Consider the following 24,969-nt stretch of genomic DNA (forward strand, 5'->3'; position numbering starts at 1 on the left):
TAATTACGGTTTGACATTTGCCTTAGTTCTGAGCCGGATCTTTTAGTTGTCTTATGAATATTGGCGGGAAACAACGATTTAAACTCGATCAAAACGCCACTGCTTTAAAATTTACATGAATATCTGATTTTTATGACCTGTTATGTTATGATCGAACGCGCATTAGGTGACTGGAGCCCTCACGCGACCATTTCGAGCACAGGACTTCCTATGCATAAATTTTCGACTGCGAACGATTTTGAGAACGTGAAAGTGAGATCGCGTGGGATGGAAGTCAACCGCAAGAAAAAAATGCTATTTGGGACAAATTGTTCAGGTGAGTTTAATAATTTTGAACCTACCAATTGCCATTTATTTGGTTTACTGTTTGGAAGTTGTCACATTCACATATCTTATCAACGTTATGGGTACACCTGAGTCTTGGCTCTTTACGAACGTGTGCTCACTGAGCTGAGAGACAAGAAATGACTTGTCCACAGTCCTTTTATCATGATAGTTAGAGGGATTGTGGTTAGTTAGAATGATGTGTACTTTATTGTGAAAATTCAAACAGAATGTTCTTTCACGAGAACAGAGTTCGTCTTATATATATTGGTTTGTACCGTAGTGTATGTATAACACACAAGAGGTTTGACTGTATCTTAGAAAATAAAAAGTTTGGCCAAATTTAACAGCTACCAAACACAGATAACGATGTACATAGGCTATTACCACGAATGGAGGTTAAACAATGTGTTAACCAATGTACGCATTTGCTTGTTATTCACATATTAGGATAATATTCACCAAGTATTGCCTCAACTATGTATGAGGTTGGAAGAGGTGACAACGACGTCAACGTGAAGAAAAGTGTCCAGGTTGGTTTTTAGTGTTTTTGTTTCAATTTGACCCCCCCCCCCCCCGCCATCACCACTCTAAAGGGCATTGCAGAAGTTTCATCTATAGTTTTACTAGTAAGTTTGAGTTTGTACAAGTATTTTTTTTGTTCCAAATGTGAAATCTTTTGACAATAATGAACCCATTAAACAGAAATCATAACCACTATAGTAAGTTAGTGATTTTGTACTGTGTTGTTAGGATGGTCAAAAAGGTGAGGAACCAGTATGTGGCGTCCCACCGGCACATCCTGGTGCTGCCAACCAACACAGTGAAGGAGGGATGATAGAGAATGAAGACAGTGGTGGTAGATCAGTGGAAGTAAAAGGATCTATTAAACTCGTAAGATCTGAGAGCTTGCCTGAACTTACTACAAAACTACACAATGAAGCAATGAAAATAAAGAAATGGAAGACCTCATCCGAGAACATACTGAGGCAAAAGGTAGGGGGTAGAAGAAGAAGTGTGTGTGTGGGGGGGGAGGGGGGTGATTAGACAGTAAGAAGGAAAAAGCACAAAGGGAATTGTGTATGCATGTAAGACATAGCCTAACTTTAAGAACTATTTCATCAACTTTACCCTCTTTGTAAAAAAAATGATCCCAGACCCACAAGTTGCAGCCTCCTTCATGTTGTTTGAGTTTCAGAATAAGTTCGGATAAACAACACATCATAATAAATTGGCTCATTAAATGTTCTTCAAGCTTCAGACAAGATTAGATACTTGTGTACACATATCAATGCAATGTTTTTTATATGAAATAATAACAATAAAAGTACAATTTTGAAAGTCGAGGCAAAGAATATGCTCTTCCTACAAAATGTATGGAACAATGTATATTACAAAAAAATGGCAGCATTCTAGCTTTCCATCACCCAAATCATCACCCTGCCATTTCTTTTTTTTCTTTTTTGTCAGGAGAATGAGTTAAATGAAGTACGACACACTGTGGCTGATCAGGATGAATTTATTGAACAACTACAGGTAAGGTACAGTTTGTATTCAAATAAAAATACAACATAAAAAAAAGTTATGGTTACTTTATTGCTGCTGTTTGTTTTCAAGCGTTTTATGCAATTGTTTACATTGTAATTTGGCAAAAGGTTTGACCATAGCATTCATATTTGTCACATCACCGTAAAATGAAATTTCTCACAGCAATCACTGTTTTATAGCAATCATTGGCTAATATGCAGACTAACACGTATTACATCAATTTACAATGATTTTAATCTTTTTTTTTTGTATCCATAGCTGATAAACAAAAACTTGCAAGCCAAAATTGAAGAAATGCAGGAAGCTGCTGATGAAAGTCAGTGTAAAAAAGAGTAAGTCTCTAAATTGTTCTTAGGGGAACACAAAATGTGTATGATAGGCAGTCTTTTGGCGATCCTTCCAGGTTGTCACTGTATATCTCTAGAACTATACTGTCTCCTTATTCTAACATGTATGAGTCATTTAATTAGAATTACTTTCACGGTGAAATAGAAACAAATGATAAATATTGATTGGTAATAACGCATCTTTATTATGTCCACATTATGTTCACATGACGAAAGTATGAGCTCAAAATTGATGGAAAATTTTACGACATACACAAATATGCGGTAAATTTAAAAGCAGAGTGTCTATCAGGACTAAAGCTAAATACATTGTTGAGATTACTCTTATTATCATTTCCATATAGGCATTGTGAGTCCTGTTCTATCGTAAAAATTGAATTCTTTAAACTGGAGGAAAGGCTAGCTGAGTGTTCCAGAGAAAGGGATGCTTTGAAAGACACTGATAGAATACGCAGAGAGAACTTTGAGGTATGATTAGAAATTTATTTAGATATTGTCCTATGTGTGTTTATGAGAGCCAAGAAATGTAAATTTACCTCCTTAATGTATCCGGTGTCCAGAGATAATCATATTTATTTGACTAAATTTTGATAAATATCATTCTTACCCCAGTAAAGACACCACCCTGATGTAGTGTTATTTTATAATTCTCATTAAAGGGTACACATATCAAGTTTACACAGTATGCTGTGAAAACAAAAGTAATGCAGAAATTGTTGAAAGAGGGCGCTAGTCATTTTGAATAGCCACCAAAGAAAAAACCTGCTATGTTCACATTATTTCCCCAAAACAGAGGAGTTACATTATTTGACAAGATTAGTAATACTTTCATTTCATACTAATCTTGTCAAATATGATGTCTATATCAAATATTTTACACATTGACATAATAATATTCATAGAATGAGAAATTCTTGTGATATATATTTTTTCAGTTGATTACTGTTTATGTTTCATTTGAATGCATACAAGTGCATGATGTCAAGTTTCAGATAAAGTAACAGCTTAATTGTTATATTTTTGATAGCTTTCAAAAATATAATCGAATACCAGAACCGAGTTTTGAATGTGTAATGTATTTCAGATCATTTTGATGAAATTTAACAACAGGATTTGTCCACGAAATATCTGTCCTTTTTTTTTTTTTTTTTGGTCTAGGAACTTCTAGAAAAATACAGACTTATCACAATGGAGAATGAGGAATTGAAGATACAAGGTAAACAATACCAAATGACATGCATGTAAATGATGATAAAGAACATTTTGAAAAATATAAAAGACTTTAAATTCTCAGATAACTGAAAAAAGAATTTTACCACTTTGGTGTGTCTTAAAAATGATAATGATTGTATTTCTTGATCAAAACCATAGCTTCCTCTTCACACATTATACATGCATACATGCATTACTTTAGGTACTCATGAGAATAAGTCAACCTTTTTGTCCACCCACAAGCATGTGATAATATGATTGCAGGTACTGAAAATCCAACGGTCACACCCCAGGGATGGCAAATGTCCTTTACTGAGTCATGGTCCTAAGGCATGATGATGACCTTTTGGTCCCCCCCCCCCCCCAGGTCAGGTAAAGTTGTGGGCTACATGCATAATGTCATACAGATGGACATGAAGAACAAATTCAGCCTGGGTTTCCAGAGAATACAGTGTCATACTCCATGATGGTCAACTTGTACTATTACTACATACATCACAAGTTTCAGGAATTAGTGGTCATCAAACTGGTCATATATGTCCCCAGAGGTAGGGTGTCATGAATATATCAGTTTTGTGTCTGAATAAAATTACCGTGAATCTAGGCTTTCTTTAACCCTAATGTTTGCCCTGTAGTATTCTCAGTATCTGTAATAGTATTTTTTACCTCGACATGCTAGAGGGTTGACTTATTCTTACATGTGCCTGGTAGTGCATGTTAATTGTTGGATGTCATCAGTGTTGATCGAGAAATCAAAATGATTGTCATTTTCCAGATGTACCTAGGTGATGAAGTTATATTTCAATTAACGGGAATTAAAACATACTGTTCCATGCAAGTTTGAATGCGTTATCAATGCTGTGCATAGAACCTGGCTACTAAGGGACCGGACAGAATTTACGGCAGGGGGGGGGCCTGGGGAGAAATTATCTCTGACTTGGTTTTTTTCCTGGCCCCCCCATCCACTGTGACCAAAATTTCACAGCCCCCCCTTTCAAAAGTATAAAAATTTCATGCCCCCCCCCCAAAAAAGAAAAAAGTGCACAATATCCTGTCCCCTACAATAACTAAAAAGAGTACAAATTTTTTTGTTACTGTAGTAGACTGTCGACAGTCGCTCGCGCCTTTTTTTCCCCTACGTTTTATCTAAACTCCGATCCGGCGCAACACTAGTCTAATCGCAAACTGATATAGAGGGCCGAAGGCCCGAGTCACAGTGATCGAGGGCCGAAGGCCCGAGCGACTCGCTTGGGCCTTCGCAATTCGGCCCTCGAAATCAGTTTGCGATTATACTAGTGTTGCGCCGGACCGGAGTTTAGATAAAACGTAGGAAAAAAAGGCGCGAGCGACTGTCGACAGTCTGTTACTGTAGCACAACTGTAATATTTCTTTTGGTACTACTATTATGTTACTATTTCAGCCCAAACAACTTAGTAGTTGTAGAGGAAGTTTTTTAGAAAACAAAACAAAATAAAACATTTTGACCATACATGTAATCATACACATGTGGTATAATCTTGTTTATTTCCCAACTAGACACCATAAGTAGTCATCACTTAATACCAAGGCATTTGATGTGGTGGTTTTAACTGTCATTCGCTGATACATACACAGAAACACAGACACAGAGTAAACACACATTCACATGCGTGATTTGTGAAAAACTGTAGTGGGGACATTTGTGGGGAGTATCTAAGGACATCACATCACCTACATAGTGTATTCAAATATCTATTTATACTCATAACACAATAACTATCTAATGTCAGACATTTGTGATGTCATGAAGTGCTAGCAAACTAAGGATTTTATGCACACTGAGGTCTGACAAATATAGCTTTCACTTTCCTACACCAAATGCATTACCAATACATATGTAAATGTAAGACATTTGTGACTTCATGAAAGTGCAAAAAAATTCAGAATGTTGTGGAATACTTAGATGTAATCAATATGCTTTCAGTTCCAAAACCATACATATTTAAACCTATAGTGTCAGGCATTTGTGACTTCATGAAACATTGGCTTGGTTTAGTGAAAGCCAAACAAAATGATGTTTCTCATATAAGTGACATTGCAAGAAGATTCCCACAGAATGAAGTTGTTGTTAGCGAACGACACAGGAAGACAAGGAGAAAGAAGGAAAATAAAAGAAAATTAAGAAGATGGAAAGAGAAAAGAACAATTAGTCAAGCAAAAAGACTGTTGTTAACTGTTTTTAGTGAGCAACTTGTGGATAAGGTTGTAGGAAAATACAGCCAGAAGGCAACTACCAAAGTTAGTGCAAAGTCACAGATGAAAAAACACTTAACACCACACAGACATCTAAATGCTTTACAATATTTAGTACAGATAGATGCATTTGATGATGCTGAGGAGGGAAATAGTTTAATTTCACTGGTTTTAGATAGAAAGAAAGACAAGTCTTGCCTCACATCTTCAGACTCTAGTGAGTCTGAGAGTGAAACTCAAGAATAGAGTCAAGGAAAGAAATAAAACCCCTATCTAAATTAATCTGGCCAGACGTTTTTGTATTGACATTTTTCACCAAAAGGTCACTTTTTAATCACATAAATTACAGGTCCTATGCTAGTATATTACCATATATATATATGTATCCTTGATGGTAATTACACACTGAACCTGTTTCCACAGTGCTAAAATGTATGTATGTATGTATGTATGTATGTATGTATGTATGTATACATATGTGTGTGTGTGTGTATGTGTGTATGTTTGCATGTATGTAATTCAGGGTGTATCAAATTAATCTTGAGTAGTGTTTTTATGCTTCACTAAATATGTACATACAAACGTACACACTTCCATTTTAATACATAAATGAAAGTGTAGACATTCAATATTAAAGGCGATATCAAGTGCTATCTCATGCAATGCTAACTTTTCTAACATATTCATTTTTTTCAATGAAAAAATATTTCGCGGCCCCCCCCCCCTTTCAAACCATGAGAATTTTCATGGCCCCCCCTTCAAGCCTCCCATTTTTTTCATGGCCCCCCCAATTTCTCCCCAGGCCCCCCCTCTGCCGTAAATTCTGTCCGGTCCCTAATGCCAATGGTATTTGTGAATTATAGTAAATGATGATGATATGGTAGAACCCATGATGCATGAGAGGAATGGTGTACTTTGGGTATTTTCATGAGTGTTTGCGGTGTTCTCTGGGGGGCCGTACTTTTATGAGTGTAGTGAGTAGAAGTACAGCATGAACACCATAAGCATGAGTGCAAATACCCCTGAACACTCAAACTGCCACTTGTGCATCATATGTGGTTCTGTTATTCTTACATATTTATCAATGACTGCAAAAATTTTGCAAGGATATAATCATGTGTTCACAGTATTTGGTGTGTACTACTATACAGAACACTGACTCATTTGCATAAAGGTATGCAATCATGTTTTCAGTAATACCCTGCAGTGCAAATACCACTCACTAGTGTGCATGTCCACTGATGCAAGTAATCACTGTTACATACAGAATGATAATATTCATTTATTAATAAAAAACCTATCTACCTGATAATGGTGATATTTATTTATTAATAAAAACTCATCTAACTGAAAAAGAAGACCTACCCTGTGAATATGTTGATTGAAAATTTTGTGTCATTGGTGCGCCAATAGACATGTGATTGACATTTTTCAGACTACAAGTGCTTTGACATGATGTTTTTACCAGTGTGATAAAATACAGGCTGTACTCGGCAAACATTGATTTGGTGTGTTAGACATTGGATATAGGTCGACATCTGTCAGCTCGATCATCCATACAAAGACATGAAGTTAGCACATTGAGGTGTTTTAACTGTACCATTATTGTAGTCTGTTAAAAAGTTAATCTATGAATACTGACTCCATCAATAAAACCGATATCACAAAGAAATGCCTTTTAAAAAAAAAAAGCAGTCAAATCATATCTGTCCAGTAGTCACTAAGGGATTGTGAAAACAGCGAGTTTAATCGTTATTAGTTAGTTTGCCTCCACGTTTTCCCTACTTCTGTTATTCTTTCCCATTCCATGTCGTTAAACACCTTTGCTATTCCCGCCACTTTCCTGAATCACTGTATGGACCTCACTGGAAACAAGTATTTGACTTTGTGGGTTATCAAAGTAATTCAACAATTTGTACCAGTTTTTATTCTGTCGATCTTGTTGTTTTACTGGAAATAAACTAATCTAATCTAATCTTGAAAGTTGAAAGTATATGGGGTGCTTGATATGCGATACTCCAAATCTATCAACACCATATAGCAATCAGATATTGACCAAGTCACACACATGAAAACTCTAATATCTCACAGAAGGGAAATCTCAGAAATGTGTGGTTCATCAACATAACATGCTAAAAATAGTGTACAAAATAGTAAAATTGTGTATGTAAGAATCAAATGTATTCAAGACTGTTAGCAATGTTTGTAACAGAAGAAAAAAAGAAAACCAGAAGGAAAGGAAATATCTTAGATGTATGGCTGTTTAAGGTGCTAAGCTCATCAAAAATATGCAGGTAAAAGTCATCATTGAAAATATGATTTTTAAAAAATGACAAAAAAAATTCAATAATTTTTGGACATCACAGTGGAACATGTATAAATTCTCTTCCCAACCTGACCTAGTTCTGTTTGTTCCAGCATGTTTGTCTATGTTTTACCACCAGCTGCAAATTCTGGTCTATCTGATGGGAGGTGGGGGATGGGTGGTGGAGGGGGGCATTACAAACATATGCTACAATCAAAATCGGTGAAAATTTTGAAATGTTGTAAATTTCTGATTCTCTGAAATTTTGATATCAAATTCATCACAATCCCCTAGAGCCATGGAACATTTCAGTGAAAATTTTGAAGTGTTGTAAATTTCTGATTCTCTGAAATTTTGATATGAAATTCATCACAATCCCCTAGAGCCATGGAGCATTTCAGTGAAAATTTTGAAATGTTGTAAATTTCTGATTCTCTGAAATTTTGATATCAAATTCACGACAGTCCCCCAGGGTCATGGAGCATTTCATTGTTGGGCACCACAGAGCTGCATGTACAAAGATTAGAAAAACACATTAAAATATATGGTACACACTCCTAGTAACATGCCATGTCTTGTTTGGAGTGACTATATGATTTAATCAGAATGTCAACACAGAAACACAATCTGCCCATTGAAGTGGCAAGTTGGTAACCCCTTGACTTTGTTTACCCAAGGTATATATATCGTATTTTTAGAAGTGTCATTTACAGACTCTAACAAAAAAAAAGATCAATTATGTGTCTTTTTAATTTAAAAAAAAAAAGCAGAACTCACAAACGGATTTCACTTTCGGCCAGCTGCTTGTGTATCATTCTGACCTAATTTTCAACTTGAAATACTAAAAAAGTTATAACGGGTATTATCACTCAGAAAACAGCAAAGTATATAACGCCCATAGCAAACAAAATGTCGGAGTAAACAACTCTTTTTTTTCCTAAATGCACAGGTAATTGAAAGTGCCGCATGGAAAATCATTGTGTTGAGACCTGACTTTATGCACGCATACTGTCTATTTGCAGTTTTTGGAACCACTCTCACTTTGGTTTTTCTTTGCTAGAGTTTGTCTATATTGAAAATATAAATGGATTTAATATAATTCCTGTACTGTCTAAAGCTTTGAAATGAGAGAGTACTTGAAACACTTAAAACCATCAAAGCACAGAAGATGTGTGTGACAAAACAGCAACAGAGAAACATGTTCAAATTCGGCTTGTTCCGTTTAATATAGATGTATTCTGAAAAAAAAAACCCCTAATTTAAGAGATATTTGTCCCGCTACAATGAAAAAATAAATAATTTAATGAAAAAAGTGGTTTTGCAACTCATAGTATAAAATATGGGACGAACTTGGTTTAGTATTTATTAAAACTGAAATATTAATAAGTGAGCAAGATGAAGGGTGTATATAATAAAGATTTAGGTTTGACTTTAAAATATTAATTTCAGTATTTCAGCTCTACATCTACTATTAATAACTAATAACTCCTTGAAATCTCATGTAAATCAAACCATTTTAAACACTCCACATAGTTGAAATTTATGACACGTTGTGACTCTTTAAAAAAAAAAAACATGTTTTGAATAATTTGTATTATTTATCCCCAACGGACACCACACAAACAGAAGGTGGGGGGTGTTATAGGAATGACCCATATACAGCCATCCATCCATCCGTGTGTGTGTGCATGGGTGTGTGTGTGTGTGTGTGTGTGTGTGTGTGTGTGTGTGTGTGTGTGCGTGTGTGTGTGTGCGTGTGCGTGTGTGTGTGCGTGTTTGTTTGTGTGTGTGTGTGTTTGTGTGTTTGTGTATGTGTGTCTTTGTGTGTGTGCAGCCCTATATATCTCTTAAAGCTAGAACTCAAAGTCTTCCAACGTAGAAGACCCGTTGTACTTTCTCACGTTTGATAGATTCCCAAGACACCTATTTTATTTATTGATTGTAATGACACTTTGAAGTCACAGTAATTGCTTTCAAAGACATGTGAGACTTGATTAATTCATTTCCCAGAACAAGAAATACTACGGTCGTAAATGGATTCTGTGTTAGTAAAGGTGTGCTCAGTATCTGTACAACCAGTCCTAGTGTCTACAGATACAAAAAAAAAGAGTTCACTAGCACTCTTCATTATGAATGTTTTCACAACACACTTATAATATAATCATGCACCCCTATTGCATTCGACTTTTATCCTCTTACCCAAATCTGAGCCAGGGTTATTTTATTTCACATGTAAAATAACCTGGGATCGTGAAATTCAAATCGCTGTGCGGTAATACCGTTCAATGAAAAACTAGTACAATGTATCAGGTGACATGTTTTCATTATACATGTATAGCAGGAATCATGCAACTTTGATGACGAATTCATATATCCCAGGATTATAAATCTAGTACCATCTACCACCTGGATATTGCATGTATATTGTTTTTATACTTGAATCAGTTCCATCCATCAAGGCACCTTAGCAATATGCCAGGATCTGGTCACTTACCTTGAAATCATTTTCTAAAAAAAAAAGTGTCACAAGAAGGTGTCGCATCCCCACATGTAGAAAAGTGAGAGTTAAAATATGGTGAACACATGAAGCATTCAACATATTGTAGCTAAAAACAAGCCTAAAAATTATTTTGGTCTGAAACAAAGTTAGTGTAATGTTTTGATTAGTTGAGAATGTAACCAAAGTTTGCAGAGAAACACTAGATGATTTTTCAATGGAGGTGATAGTGCTCAACTATCATAGTCCTCACTTTTTGGTCCGTTGCAGCCTCCAAACAGTGGTCCCCAGTGCCAAACTAGTGTATAATAATGTTTTAGTTTTCTGATGACAAGATGTATTAGCCTGCCAGGAAAATATTAAAGTTTACAGAAATCTGGCAGTATTTTCTACTTTGTCATCCAGAACTAGAACATCATGTAACATGTATAAGCTCTGCATTATTTATTTATATTTACTGTACGGTAATAGATACTTTTTTCTGCTTCAAGAAGCAACAGCCCACTTTCGTCTCTGGAGGGAAAAAACCCACTCATTTATTCAAACACCTATACACAGTCTAAATATAAATCATTCTCCAAAAGTGAATGAAATGATGTCTTGTACATAGATCATCACGCTACATACTTTTTTTTCATTTTTTTTTGTTTGTGAGCAATCCTTATCTGATATCACCTGTTTTGCATTTTGATTATACATTTGCATAAATTTTTGGTTTTTGTTCTCTGAAACCAACTAAAATGGAAAAAATTTTCACGATTGATATCTTTCGTATTGTATATGTTAATTGATGTTTGATGATTTGAGATAATGAATATCTAAATATGAATGCATAATGTTTACTTTGTTTTTATTATGAAACATGGCAGATGTTTATGACTTAAATGTTAAAGATTAACCATTTATGCATGTATAGGCCAAAATTAAGGTATTACTAGAAGTCGACCTCTATTATGGGCCAATGTATCAACAGTTAGAAATCTTCCAAGGTCATTTGCCAAAATTTTCTTGAAAGAAAACATTTTACTGAGAGCAGTTAGTGAATAAGAAGGTTCTGCTCTCTCTAAAATATACTGACATGCTAAAAGTGAATGTTTGCAACAATGTTGCATATCACAGTTTTTTGCACTGTCAATAATCAAACCAACCATTGGTTAGAGTTCCATGGATGAGTGGACGTGGTGTGGACATAGCAAAGGGGGGTGTCCAAACTTATCCCATGATGATCTCTCAAACTCGAATTCTTCATTCCAGACACGGTATGTCTCACCTTGTGTTTTGTCGTTTCGTTGCAGTTCGTCAGGAACAAGAAGAATGTCAGAAAGTGATTCATGAGTTTCACATTCGCCAGGAATCTTTCAACACTTTAAAAGAACAGGTACAGATAGCAATTCTATAGAAACTATATTATATTCTTATTTCTCAATGATTTTTGTTCATAGTACATGTTCATAAGTGATGTAGAGAAGTGCTGATAAACTGCAGACAAAACTTTTGCACAAAGTTGTTACTCAATTTATGAATTGTTCAGCCCACACAGAATTTGTTTACTGTCTATCAGAACTTTGCAAAAATTAATGACAATTTTTAAAAATGACCGTTATTAATATTTTAGTCAACTGTTTTCTTGAGTCAGTCAGTTGCACGTTATAGTGTCAAAAGTTTGTAACGTGATCAATGCATCGTAAACTTCAATACTAAGTATTACTTATGTACTAGTGATTGCTTGCACTGGTGCATGTGCATACTATTGGTATGTAGAAGTGCAGTCAAATGTAGAAAACATTATTGCATACCTGTATGCAAATGAACATGTGATTGGTCCACGTAAATATGCAGTCATATTGTTTATGAAAATCTGCTGTTTTCAAAAAAATGTAATAATAGCATATTGCTATGATACGTAAGTGGCAGTGAGGGTAATTGGAGTACATGTATGTGTGCTTGTGTTTGAAAAATTAAGTTTTCTGCTGCACTGTCCCTCTGTACGTACGTACGCTCATGAAATTATGGCCACAGAGAACACTGCAAGCACAACCATGCAAATAGCCAGAGTACATAACACTAGCACTGACACATCATGGAGTTTTGTCATAACATTTTAACAATGTTTTATGAAAAGATTTTGTTGTTAAATACACGTGTACATTAATGTTGACTGAGTTTGCTGATGATAAGGTAACAGTCAGTGGAAACATTGTCAGTGTCACAAACTTATATGAGAAATTGTGATGAATAACTTTTATGGTGAAAGCTTGTAATAGCTACGTTACTGATGTTGTCAGATCAATGAGCCACATTCACTGAATTGCAAAAACAGTCATGGTTGTAATTTTTCATGGGCAATTTATGATTATAGCAGGAAATAGCCACCATACTGTGTGTGTGTGATTGTATGGACCTATTTCTACTTGGTAAACTTCAGATAGATTTAATTTCACAAAAAAAGAATAGATGCTATTTCCCCAGGGGTGGTACCAGTTGTCAGCTCTGGAAGGGGTGTGTGGCCAATGCTGGAAACCCAAGGCTTCATTTTAGACCCACTTTGACCAAAAAATCAAAATACCCCATTTTAGACCATTACAGGTTTTCAAAAGATGAAGTTTAGACCTAAATACATTTTCCTTAGGAGGCAACATTTTGTGGCAATTAATGACAGTTATGATTTGGTAAAGGACAATGGACCACATTTTATACCAAGCAAGTAATGTATAGTAGTGGCCCCATGATGTTAGACTCTTCAGCTCAAAAAAAAAAACGACCCCAATTTAGACCAAAGGGATAGAAAACGCACCCCAACGGGGGCGGCACATATGCGTATACTAAAATAAGGGGATATTTGCCAGGTTGATAGTACTTGGAGACTATTTCAACAATATATCAATGTATTTCCACTGTCCTATAAATGATAAAAAAACATTGCAAATCAAAATGTAGTTAATGATGGAATTTTGTTTACCGAACTCCTTCTTTTTAATGCACAGAGTCACCAGAAATAGAATTCTCACATGCGGCAGCTTAGTTTCATATTTCAGACTGCTGCAGGATTAAAAGTTAAAACACGTCGCTGTTCTTTGTTTAAGATGTAACAGAACACCCTTAGTCTATCTGATCTTTTATTTAGTAGTTAGAACTCCTGTTTCAACATTCAAGGATTTTTTGTTCACTTTCTGAGTCCAAATCTTCCACTTTTTGGGGAAATCGGAGAAACCAGACTTAGAGACGTACACATGGACATTAAGTTCCCTCTTCCTAATTTTTTTTATTACTTTTTTGTTTTCTTTTGTGAAAATGACTTAAGTGCATCATGCATAGTGATAACTAACTAGCTACACACTCATGAAACCATATGTGGTATAATTTTAAAAAATGGCTAATTGAGGTATTTTGACAAATTAACTTCAGTCACTATTTGAATAAAACATACAAACTTGCATTATACAATATATATTATTTTAATCATAATAATTAGTGATATTTGCTGGAAGAAAAATTGAAAATAATTTATCCCGAACATACGAAAATAACTTTATACCCTGCATAATTTGTGAATGTTTCTGTACACAATTATACTCAATTTGTCCATAGAAAAACTCGTCTGTAAGGCCGACAATAACCATTGCAATTAATAGAAAGTTGCCATTGTTATTTTCAAATGGCATTGTCTGTGTAGTGCTGTTTGCAACTCGCTCTCTTTACTTCAATAGCCCATTTGCCATCGTTGGCAGTTTTCTGAAATCTGCTGGTATCGTGTAATTGTGTGAACGGTCCAAGAGTTTTCTTGAACTTTTTCATAGATAAAGCTGCTTTATATGAATGTAGTCACGTAGGAGTTTGTACTGACTGCACTAACTATTTATCATTGAACACTGAGAACCGGTCAAACATCTGTCACATATTGCACCTCTCCCAAAACTCAAACTAACATACGACAGACTTTTTTTTTTCTTCTGTCGGCTCGACATGGGTGTTCATGATGTCTATAGAAACAGTGATCATGTAGTAGGTCTGTATATAAGGGAGCTGCTTTGTATTGCCACTTTTGAACAGTTTAGTAAATCCACAACCTGGCCCTTAGGCTACACTTGACCTCATCTAAGGAATTTGACATGCCTCTGATTTCTTTTCCCCCCCCCCCCCCTTTTTTTTTAAATCATTGAGCATTTTTTTACGTTTAGTTTTGTGTAGTTTTATTATATGTACTTCATAACTCATTTTGTTGAAATCAGCCTGGGTGTTCTAAATGTAATAACATAATTAAGTTGAATCAAAGTTTTTCGTGTTTGTAACTATAGTGATCTGTTTTGTTCCATCAAGTAGAAAATGAATACATAATTTTAGTTCATGCCAATCAATATTTTTCCATTTCCATTTTGAACAAGTTTTTTTTTTACATAAATATAGAAATGTAACATAAACTTTGTAACATTGTTTAGGTTGATGGAAAAGCCTTGTTTCTATAAATTTTTATGATGTGAATATATTGAGTTTAATTTAGTTTGATACCAATATATATATATATATATATAAATATATATTTGTGACATTTGACTCTCGATCAGCTCATAGGCTCATAGCCTTTCACAGCTGAAATTTATATGAAGTGAATATATGTAAATTTGTGCTGTTTTTCATCACCATTTGCCAAAAAAATTTAAAATTTGTGGAATTGGCAAATAATAAAAAAAAAATCATGCGTTTCCAATAACCTGACTGACCCTACTTTAAGCCGACCCTAAAGATTTTTTTAAACATTTAAAACAAAAAGATAAGAAAAATATTTGTCTTCTTGACTTTCATGCACATCAGTTTTCTTTCCCCAGTGATGTCTGTACACATTTCATCAAAGTATCACAGAAGGGGTATTGTGACCAACATTTCGTTTGGTTTTTTGGGGGTCAAAGCAATATTTTAAAATAAAATGAAATAAAATCCCAACCTACCTATCCTATTTTCTGAGGCCATGTTATCGGAAACGTGCAATTATTTTTTTCACAAAAAAAAAAAAGATAAGGAAAATTATGAAAAGAAATGTTTAGGTACATGGTTATCAAGGGCTTTATAATACTTTGATAATTTCTAACGATTCCTATTTCTACACTAAGTAAATGTTTTGGACTACAATGCTGTTATTTGGGGAATTACCGGTATATGTTTTGTTTAATCGGTAGAATAGATCTGCCCCTTTTCAGCATGATTTCTTGTTCTGACCTGTTTCCGAAAAAGTAATTTAACTGCACTTGTTCATTTTTGTTGTATTTTTGGTAGCGGGATATATGTTTGTCTTCCCTTTTCAGTGACATTTTTTTTTGTTCTGACGTGTGTGTCGGAAAGTAAACACTTTCATACATTTTCATTTATTTTGTTACTTTTTGGTCAAGAATACATCGTCCAGTTTCAGCAAATTGTCTTGTTCCAACATGTGTGGATGAAAAAGTAATGTTTTCATACTTTTTTTGGACCATTTTTTTGTCGACTAGATGAACATCGTATCAGAACAGAACCATGAGAAAGACATGCAAATACTTCAATTGACGAGAAAACTAGCAGACAGCCTCAATAAACAGACAGTTTTGGATGAAGAATATGGTAGGCCATTTTTAATTCCATTGTTACAAGTTTTAATAGTCTGTATTCAAAATCTACTGGTATGCAAACGTGGGCAGTGTATATATGTCATTGTATTAAACCATTTTGTGCACACATCTCAACAAAAAATGACAAACTCAAGAATTTGCTGGTATTCAGTATAAAGAAAATTCAAAAGGGGGGTCTCAGAGAAAGAAAATATTAAGGGCTCCATGGAAATATTTTTTGAATAGGATGTACTAAATTGTTCTCAATTTATCCCCAGTGTTAATTCACAAAGAATTACCAAATATGTATCAATTATCTTAGTCAATGTTAGACAAACAGATGTGTTCATAGTTTTTTTGTCATAAAGTTGGAACTCCAGGTACACCAAGAACAAAGTCACTATAATCCCTACAATAGTACAATATCATACAATTAAATCTACGTCAGATATATTGTAACAACACGATGACAGAGTGCGCAAAGGAACTTTTCAGTGGCAGATATCGTCATTGTCGCGATCTTCAAATGAGCTCCATCATTGAGTACCTAGATGTTTAGATATCAAAGGGTCTTTTTTTGTCAACAAATATACTGCACTGTTAATTATCACGTCCAGTTGTTCTCTTACAAAATTTTACATGTGTCGGATCAGATAACGATGTGTGTAGTACTTTTATATAACATGTCTCTCTAAACTGATTAAAGTGTTGTACATACCACAGCTGTGTGCCAACCAATTTTCAGATGAAAAGATTTCAAAAGCATTTTGATGGATATATTTCTGGTTATTTATCTAATTTACATATATATATGAATTGCCATCTCTTTTAATGAGATTTACATCACCCACGTCAAAGGATACATCTAGCTACGGTATCGATACGTGTTTGAAAGTTACTGGTATTAATTTTGTTTTTCGTCATCTTTTACTTAATTTTGTTTTCATAATGTCCCTCAAAATGTTTTGACTCTAATTTCACAGATGACAGTGTGATTAGATGATATGGTAAACTCTAATTTAAATATTTGTATGTATACTTTGATGAGATGAAATATTAAGGATGGTAAATGAGATGTTGTTAACATACATACATACATACATACATACATACATACATACATACATACATACATACATACATACATACATACATACAGACAGACAGACAGACAGACAGACAGACAGACAGACAGACAGACAGACAGACAGACAGACAGACAGACAGACAGACAGACAGGCAGGCAGGCAGACAGACAGACAGACATGCATGCATACAATTACATACATACATACGTATGTACGTACGTACGTACGTACGTACGTACATACATACGTACATACATACGTACGTACGTACGTACGTACGTACGTACGTACGTACGTACGTACATACATACATACAGACAGACATACATACATACATACATACATACATACATACATACATACATACATACATACATACATACATACATACAGACATCAGACATACATGCATGCATACATACATACATACATACATACATACATACATACATACATACATACATACATACTCACACTCAGTGACAAACAACACTTCTCACCTCACACAAAACAAGTAATGTTAGATACTGGGGTTACACTGAAATATTACATTTGTATATTACATAGCTGACCTTATGATACTCTGTAATATGGAGACTTTAGGTTGTCACAATCCAATGTTTGCTCTGGTGAGCCCATCCACATTTCTTTATATGTGTATTTTAAAACACTGTGTTCTTCATATTTATCTTTTTAGGTTTTGTAAGTGTTCTATTTCTTCTGTATCTTTTGAAGAGCAATTGTTGATTGAAAAGTGCAAATCTATACTCTGAGGTGATACATGTACGCTAATATTGTGTTGGTGTGTTTTTTTTCTCCCCATTCTCTTGTAGGAGTGCTACATAATATCCTGAAGGAAACGGAAGAGGTGGTGAAATCACAGCAGGATCAATTAAACTTTTGTCACTCTGCCCTAAAACGAAGTCATGCCGAAATATCAAAGTTGAACGAAACCAAAGTAAGACTAAAATCTAAATTTCTAATACATGACTCAAGCTTATACATTCTACATCAATCTGATCAAAATCCGATGTAATGTACACTTCACGATTTCTTTTTGGCTGTTACGTTTACTGTCGTTTGTTCATTTGTGAATGCTCATTACATACATCTGACGCAATTTTGTGTCAATTACTTGTGTACGTATATTTCAGAATGTACATAAACAATGGCATGTCTGTTTCATTAGTCAGTTTCATATATCATTAGGGGTCCTTTCAACAACATCAGTTTGGCATATCATGTCAGACTCTTGAACAGCTCTTGATTTATTTCATATGAAAGGCCAGATATTATCTTCAATGATAGAAGACAAATATACTGAAGTGTAAAATACCGAGATTGTTGACGAAATAGTTTATTGACTTACGTGCTGAGATTCTTTTAAAGATACACTTGTTTCCACTCAGGAGTCTGAAACTTGTGTGTCTGTGACATATTTATACAAGGATGTTGATTGGATGAAAGGTCGTGGGTCAGGTATGATTGATCCATTCGCAGATCATGTACCATATTTACCAGTGTCAACTGTAGTGCTGTGTACTCGTTCTTGTGATATTCAGATTGAATACACCATATTGTTATCATTTCTCACTGTTGATTTTTACTTGGGTTTTTTAATACTAACACCTTCTCATCTATTTGGGTGTTTATTTTCTTAGCAACTGTGATAAATTTTACATCATAATCTTCAAGTTTTGGTTATTTCTTTCAAAACTTACACTTTACAAGTGAAAATACTGCAAAATAATAACTGGTATTAAAGGTTTTTGAAACGTTGTATTTTTTATCTGGAAAATATCAAAAAAGTGTAAGAAAATGAAAACTCAAACTAGATCAAGTGTTTACTCCAAACTCAAACAGTTTGTGCAACTGTTCTCACATGACTGTACACTTGATAAATGGTGTAATGTCACATTTAGTTAGTTAGTCAGTTAGTCAGTCAGTATAGTTAGTTAGTTAGTCAGTTAGTTAGCTAGTTTGTTGTTAGCTATAGTTAGTTATAGTTAGTTAGTTAGTTAGTTAGTTAGTTAGTTAGTTAGTTGTTACCGGTAGTTATAGTTAGTTAGTTAGTTAGTTAGTTAGTTAGTTAGTTGTTAGTGTATAGTTAAATAGCTATAGTTAGTTAGTTAGTTAGTTAGTTAGTTATAGTCAGTTAGTTAGTCACTTAGTTAGCTAGTTTATAGTTAGTTATATAGTTAGTTAGTTAGTTAGTTAGTTAGTTGTTAGTGTATAGTTAAATAGCTATAGTTAGTTAGATAGTTATATGGATTTTCACAGGTTTTATTTATTGTTCCATATGCATTTTTTTATCTACGTTGACAGCTACAATTGTTGAAGCAATGCGAAGATTACCAAGACAAGGATAGAGACATGCAGTCTACTCTGAAAGCACTCAATGACAACATATCTGAATTAGCTGGTGAACGGCAGGCATTATGGGATAAAATCACTCTTCTGAACGACAACGTCAAAGAAAAGAAGGCAAGTCTAATTAATGTATTCCCTGAAAAATTGGGAAATTTCAGACAAAACTTAACAAACTTTTGGTTAGAAATTTATAAAGACCTAATTCTACAGGAGTGATAAAGTCTTGCAGAAAACATAGTTCTGTTATTTGCTGTTGACTAGTTTTGAACTCAGATAATATACAGGGGTCAGTAAATTTAGGGTGAGGGCCATTTTTATGTGCTGATTGTTGCAGACTTTATCTGAACAAGTGGTTTTGTATCTTGTATGATGTCTTTTTTTTTGTATAACTTTGTGTTTTATTTTATTTTCAGAAAAGAATTGCCGAGGTGAAAAAAGATCTGAAGGTACGTAAGTCTCAAAAGAATGATGATAATTTGTAGAGTAAAGAAAAATCTGTCGTTAAGTATTATCGGCAATTAAGTTTATCAGAAATGCAAACCTCTTAGAATGTGTGAACACTTACCAAGCAAGAAAAATATACTCAATTTGAGAAATGGACAAAAAATATGTAATTTTGATACGGAGGTGGGAGAAAAGTACACTCGCAGTTTTCAGTGTTGTTTTAGATGTTTCCATAGTTATCATAGTAGAGTATGGTTGGAGATGGGATATGGAAGTTTGACTGATGTGATATATATCCAACACCTATTGCAAATCAGAATGTACACTTCAAATGACTGGATAAAGTATTGGCTGGAAATATGACAAAGTGTAGTACATTGTACCACACTTCTGCTAACGTTAAGTCTGTGGTATTCATGTGGGTACAAACAGATTCGCAATGGGCCCACCAGCTAACTGTCATCATGTTCCCATCACCAACGTTGGACAGAAAGTAAGCAATCTCAACTATTAAAGCTCAAACATAGAGATCAGACAATAACCTTTGGTTTGTTTAATTCTCGGTACATGCAATAGACTATTACTACCTAGGCGCATCACAAAAATAACGAACATTCAATTTCTCGGTCAACACCACAACGGCCACTCCATGCCCCAAATTCACATATATTACTATAGGCGCGCATGAGAATAAGTTGACCTTGTTCTAGTGTGACCCTCTAGCATGGGTTAAAAAGCTATTGCAGGTACCGAAAATTCCCGCAGATGTCACTAATGTCTACAAATATTTTTGAAAATGTTATCTTCTGTAGCATCACAAGAAACTGATTAAGAAGGTGAGTGGAGTAGCCAACCAACAAACAAACACAGAGGATTGGTCCATACCTGTCCATATCGATGTAGATGACATCAATGATGACCTGTATGGCAATGGACCTATTGCTTCATCTCCAAGGAGAGACGAGAGACTGTCACTATGGCAACAAGATGACCTTAGAGATCATGAAGAGGTACCTGAGTATGCAAAGTCACACCCTTTAGTTGATTTCAGATATGAGGACAGACAATTATTGGAGGACGTAGACCAAAATTTCAGAAATCATGATGAGAAAAAGTTAGTTTCACACAGTGGTTTTCATCGGGATGAGGTTGATCACCAGTATCATGTGAGAAACACTGTAAATCCAATCCACTCTGGAATGGACGTTGAATCTCGGACAAAGAGCTATCGCAATGACAACATGGATTTGGAATCTCGCAGAAATAGTTATCGTAGTGATGGGAGGCAGAAGACTGAAGTTCCTTATAAACAGAGTTTGACCAAAAAGAAAAGACAGTCGTTTCATGAGATTATTGACAAGGAGAATGTGAGCCCATGTGAAAGTGACGAGGAGCAAGGCAATATGGGGGAGCAGTTTTATTCCAATTCTGGAAAGTATCCGAGGAATATACAGAAGAGGAGGGTTCGGAGACTGACTTTCAGTGATGCCAAGGTAGATCATGAACCAAATATCGATCTTTATGAAGAACCTACAAAGGCTGATTTCAACGAGAATGAGTATGCTGCACCACGCAGAAAGAGTTACCACAGACCAGAGATGAGAAGAAACAGCCATGATGCATTTGGTTCTGGCGCCAGGAGAAACAGGAAGCACAGTGAAGCCTATCAAAGGCAGGAAAGTCTGTACAACAGCAACAGTAATAAAGAAAATGAGCTGCCCCAGGTTAGCAGTGATGGAAGTGGTAGCAATTACATCTCATCCTCACCACCATTCACAGATGAATCTTCACAGACCTCCAACCACAACAAGACTGGCGATGAAACTACAACAAGTGATAGTGAAGACAAAAGAGAGAGACATATGGAGGAGGATGATGATGATGATGATAGGAGTGCTAGTCAGATGTCAACTCAGCAGGGAATTGACGCCGAGGGAGTCTTACTGCGAAAACAAGAAATGGAATCCTACATCATAAGAGCCAAAAACAGGTGGGTGCAGTTCCCCTGACAAAGAAACCGCCGACTAAAAACTGACAAAGCTATCAGGTCAGAGTGTAAAATTGTAGCCCTCCAGTCACTAAAGGCAAATGGATCCTTTTTGTAAACCCCCAAGCACCATGATATTGTTTCCTGAATTGAGTAGATGAAAAACTGGACTACTTTCTCTGTTGAAAAAAGGGAAATGCATTTTGTGATTAAAAAAAAAAAAAAAAATTGGCAGAGATGAGAGATTTCAGACTACATGTATGAGGAATTGTTATTGCTGTGTTGTGCTTAATCTTCAGACCAAGATTTGCACACATACACAACAACAGAAGGTCTAAGTATATGCGAAAAAAGGGGTCATTCATATTGTGTTCATATCGACTGGAAGCCATTCAAGAAGTGTTGAACATTGTTCACTAGAGCTGCCTCAGAACATATGGCGGTGAAAGTAGGCACAGCTACACTATAATATACATCAAAGGAAGACAGTCCTTTGAAAGATATTTGTGCTCAGACACTGGTATTTACGCAACTTGGTTTAATTTGTCAAATGAATCCCTTTTTTGCAGAGGATGGCAAAGTCTGTATGTAGTACAGAGAGGCAATCTTCTGATGTTCTATGAAGATCAGTATTTCATGTACCAGGGAATTCCATTTGATGACTCCCCTCTGAACCTAACTCATGCTCAGATCACCGTAGCAACTGATTATACTAAGAAGAAGCATGTATTTAGAGCCAGGTGAGAGAATCTGTGATGCGAAAATAATACTGGATTTGAAATCATTAGTTTTTTTGTTACCAGAGGGGTAGGAAAAAAAAAGTCAAAATACAGTCAGAAATCAATATTATACAGAAGATGAAAAATTCAAACTTGGGGAAGTTTTCTTATTTTGGCTGGAAGCTAGTGAGATTGTGCTAGTAAATGAAATGATTCTAGGCACCGACGCGACTTTCATCTCTGGGGTGTTTGCTGTACTGTGAAAAATGTTCTACATTTTAATCTTTGTGATCGTAGTTGCTTTGGCAATTCCATGGTTGTGTAACTAGGCTTTGAAATTCTGAACTGATTGTTGTTATTTTCCAGTGACATGATGATGTCTGTCTGTGTGCTATATTCAGTATTCTAGTCCTATACCAGTTCAACCCCTGTGGTCATGTTTTTACTGTATACTAAAGCTTTTACAGCGAACCATTAGTTTTGACTCTACGCTTTAGGGTGTATTTGAAATAAACCGCTGTTACTTTCTTAGAAGCAAAATCGATTTTGTTTGATGTCATGTTCAAATTTATACTGCATTGTTATCATTATGTGGAATATTACGAGCCCCTACATCATTTGCATACATGTTAATTTCAGGATGCAGAGGTCAGATTTTTTTTTCTGTAATGTCAGCCATTACTAGAGTGAAATGTAGACGTTTTTAATTTAAGATATTCATGTGGTGTATTTTTTCCAGACTACCTACAGGTGTGCAATACTTGTTTCAAGCCAGAGACCACTGTGAGATGATGTACTGGTTATGTAGTCTGGACGCTGCCAGTCATGACGCAGACGTAGCCACGGCACCATACGGTGCTAACTATCCCTTACACATCATGGAAAACATCACATCTGCCGTCCCTTCTAATGGCAAGGTTACAGGTTGGAAGAAATTTCTCCAAAACACTATGTCACCGTTGAAGAAAAAATAACTTGGAAGAAGCTCTGGTAGAAATATACTGTTGTGCAGCTAAAAAATTATGCATTGTTAATTTTTTTTTCACTTTTTGAAAAATGATTATTTCGTTATAATATTATCTGCAATGATGCTTTTTAGTCATTTTCACTGTATGACTTATTTATATGAATTATTGTTTTGAAGTATATTTATGATGTAGAAATATTTATTACAAAAGCTATTTCAAAAGTAATATCAAATTTAATGCATGGATGAATGACGTCCACCAGGGAGCCGAGACCATATATTGTCCTTTTAAGTCACCACTGTACATTTGTAATGTTTTTATGGATTTGAATTTTATGGTGTTATGAATTATAGATCGCTATCTTCACAAATTTGTTTCTTGTTTAATATCTTTTCAGTTTTATGTTTTTAGCATACCCAGCCAGGGATGCAACCGACAATTTGTTTGTTGCACAGGGTTTGATACGAGTAAATGTGTTTGTGTGTGGATGTATGTAGTCGTGTGTGGAGAGCAAGATTATATCTCTGCAGTTTATAAACGAATTATTTTTAGCATACATGTAGCCCAGATGCAGCTTGTGATCCGCGGTACAGCTGAAGTGAAAGCGGTTCCTCCATGTGGAAATATTTGTGCGGAGAGTAAAATTATCTTTGCAAATTTGATATACAAAATTTATGTGGGCATAAAAATAGCAAAGGTGCAGTCTGTTATAAAAACTGCTGTAGTGTTGCTAGGGATTCTGTACCAAGTAAAATTTCCTTTTTGTGGAAACGTTCGTGTCCCCAAAGATATTTTGGTGAAACCATACAAACACCGCTGTCTAGTAGATATACACTGTAATGTTAATACCATGTGTATGTCATGATGGGATTAAATGATGCAGGCTGCAATTTGTGTACATTTGTATTTATAGATAATGTTGTGATATTTCATGTAATAGCACGACAAATGTGTACCATGTGGACCTCCCCACTAATTCACTAGCTGCAAATATTCCACCGAGAGCATTGCTAGGTTTAGAATGTTGCATATGTATTTCATAAATGACTTTTATGATGAACAGTCGTCCCCCCCCCCCCTCCATGGGTGAAACATTGAAGAATTCAACCTTTTGAGTTTCAAGTTAATTCCCCCATCATATTGGAAGAAATCGTTTCTTTTTCTTTTTCATTTTTACAGTAAATTTTTTTGTATTACCACATAAGTATACATCCATTGAAATAACCACGAGTGGCACATATTTGAAAAGCTGTGGAGTTGTTGGAGCAACATATACTACAATTGATACCGGTCAGGGATGCAATCACTATGCAACAGTCAGCTGAAAAAAGCAGCCTGGAGTAGAATACTAA

The 24,969-nt window shown here is 35.2% G+C and overlaps 1 protein-coding gene across 1 annotated transcript; it reads left to right on the forward strand.

Annotated features, from left to right (window-relative positions):
* Window positions 1–250: 250 nt before the first annotated feature.
* LOC144443802 (uncharacterized) lies at window positions 251–23,656 on the forward strand. The gene is made up of 15 exons (XM_078133352.1): window positions 251–316; window positions 775–857; window positions 1,078–1,320; window positions 1,795–1,860; window positions 2,131–2,204; window positions 2,564–2,687; window positions 3,378–3,435; window positions 11,761–11,843; window positions 15,946–16,054; window positions 17,963–18,087; window positions 19,455–19,613; window positions 19,913–19,945; window positions 20,756–21,933; window positions 22,500–22,670; window positions 23,389–23,656. The coding sequence occupies exons 2-15, from the start codon at window positions 804–806 to the stop codon at window positions 23,621–23,623; spliced, it is 2,712 nt and encodes a 903-aa protein (XP_077989478.1). The 5' UTR covers window positions 251–316; window positions 775–803; the 3' UTR covers window positions 23,624–23,656.
* The last annotated feature ends 1,313 nt before the right edge of the window (window positions 23,657–24,969 follow it).

The sequence above is a fragment of the Glandiceps talaboti genome, chromosome 2 (genome assembly GCF_964340395.1).
Source record: "Glandiceps talaboti chromosome 2, keGlaTala1.1, whole genome shotgun sequence".
NCBI classification, from domain to species: domain Eukaryota; kingdom Metazoa; phylum Hemichordata; class Enteropneusta; family Spengelidae; genus Glandiceps; species Glandiceps talaboti.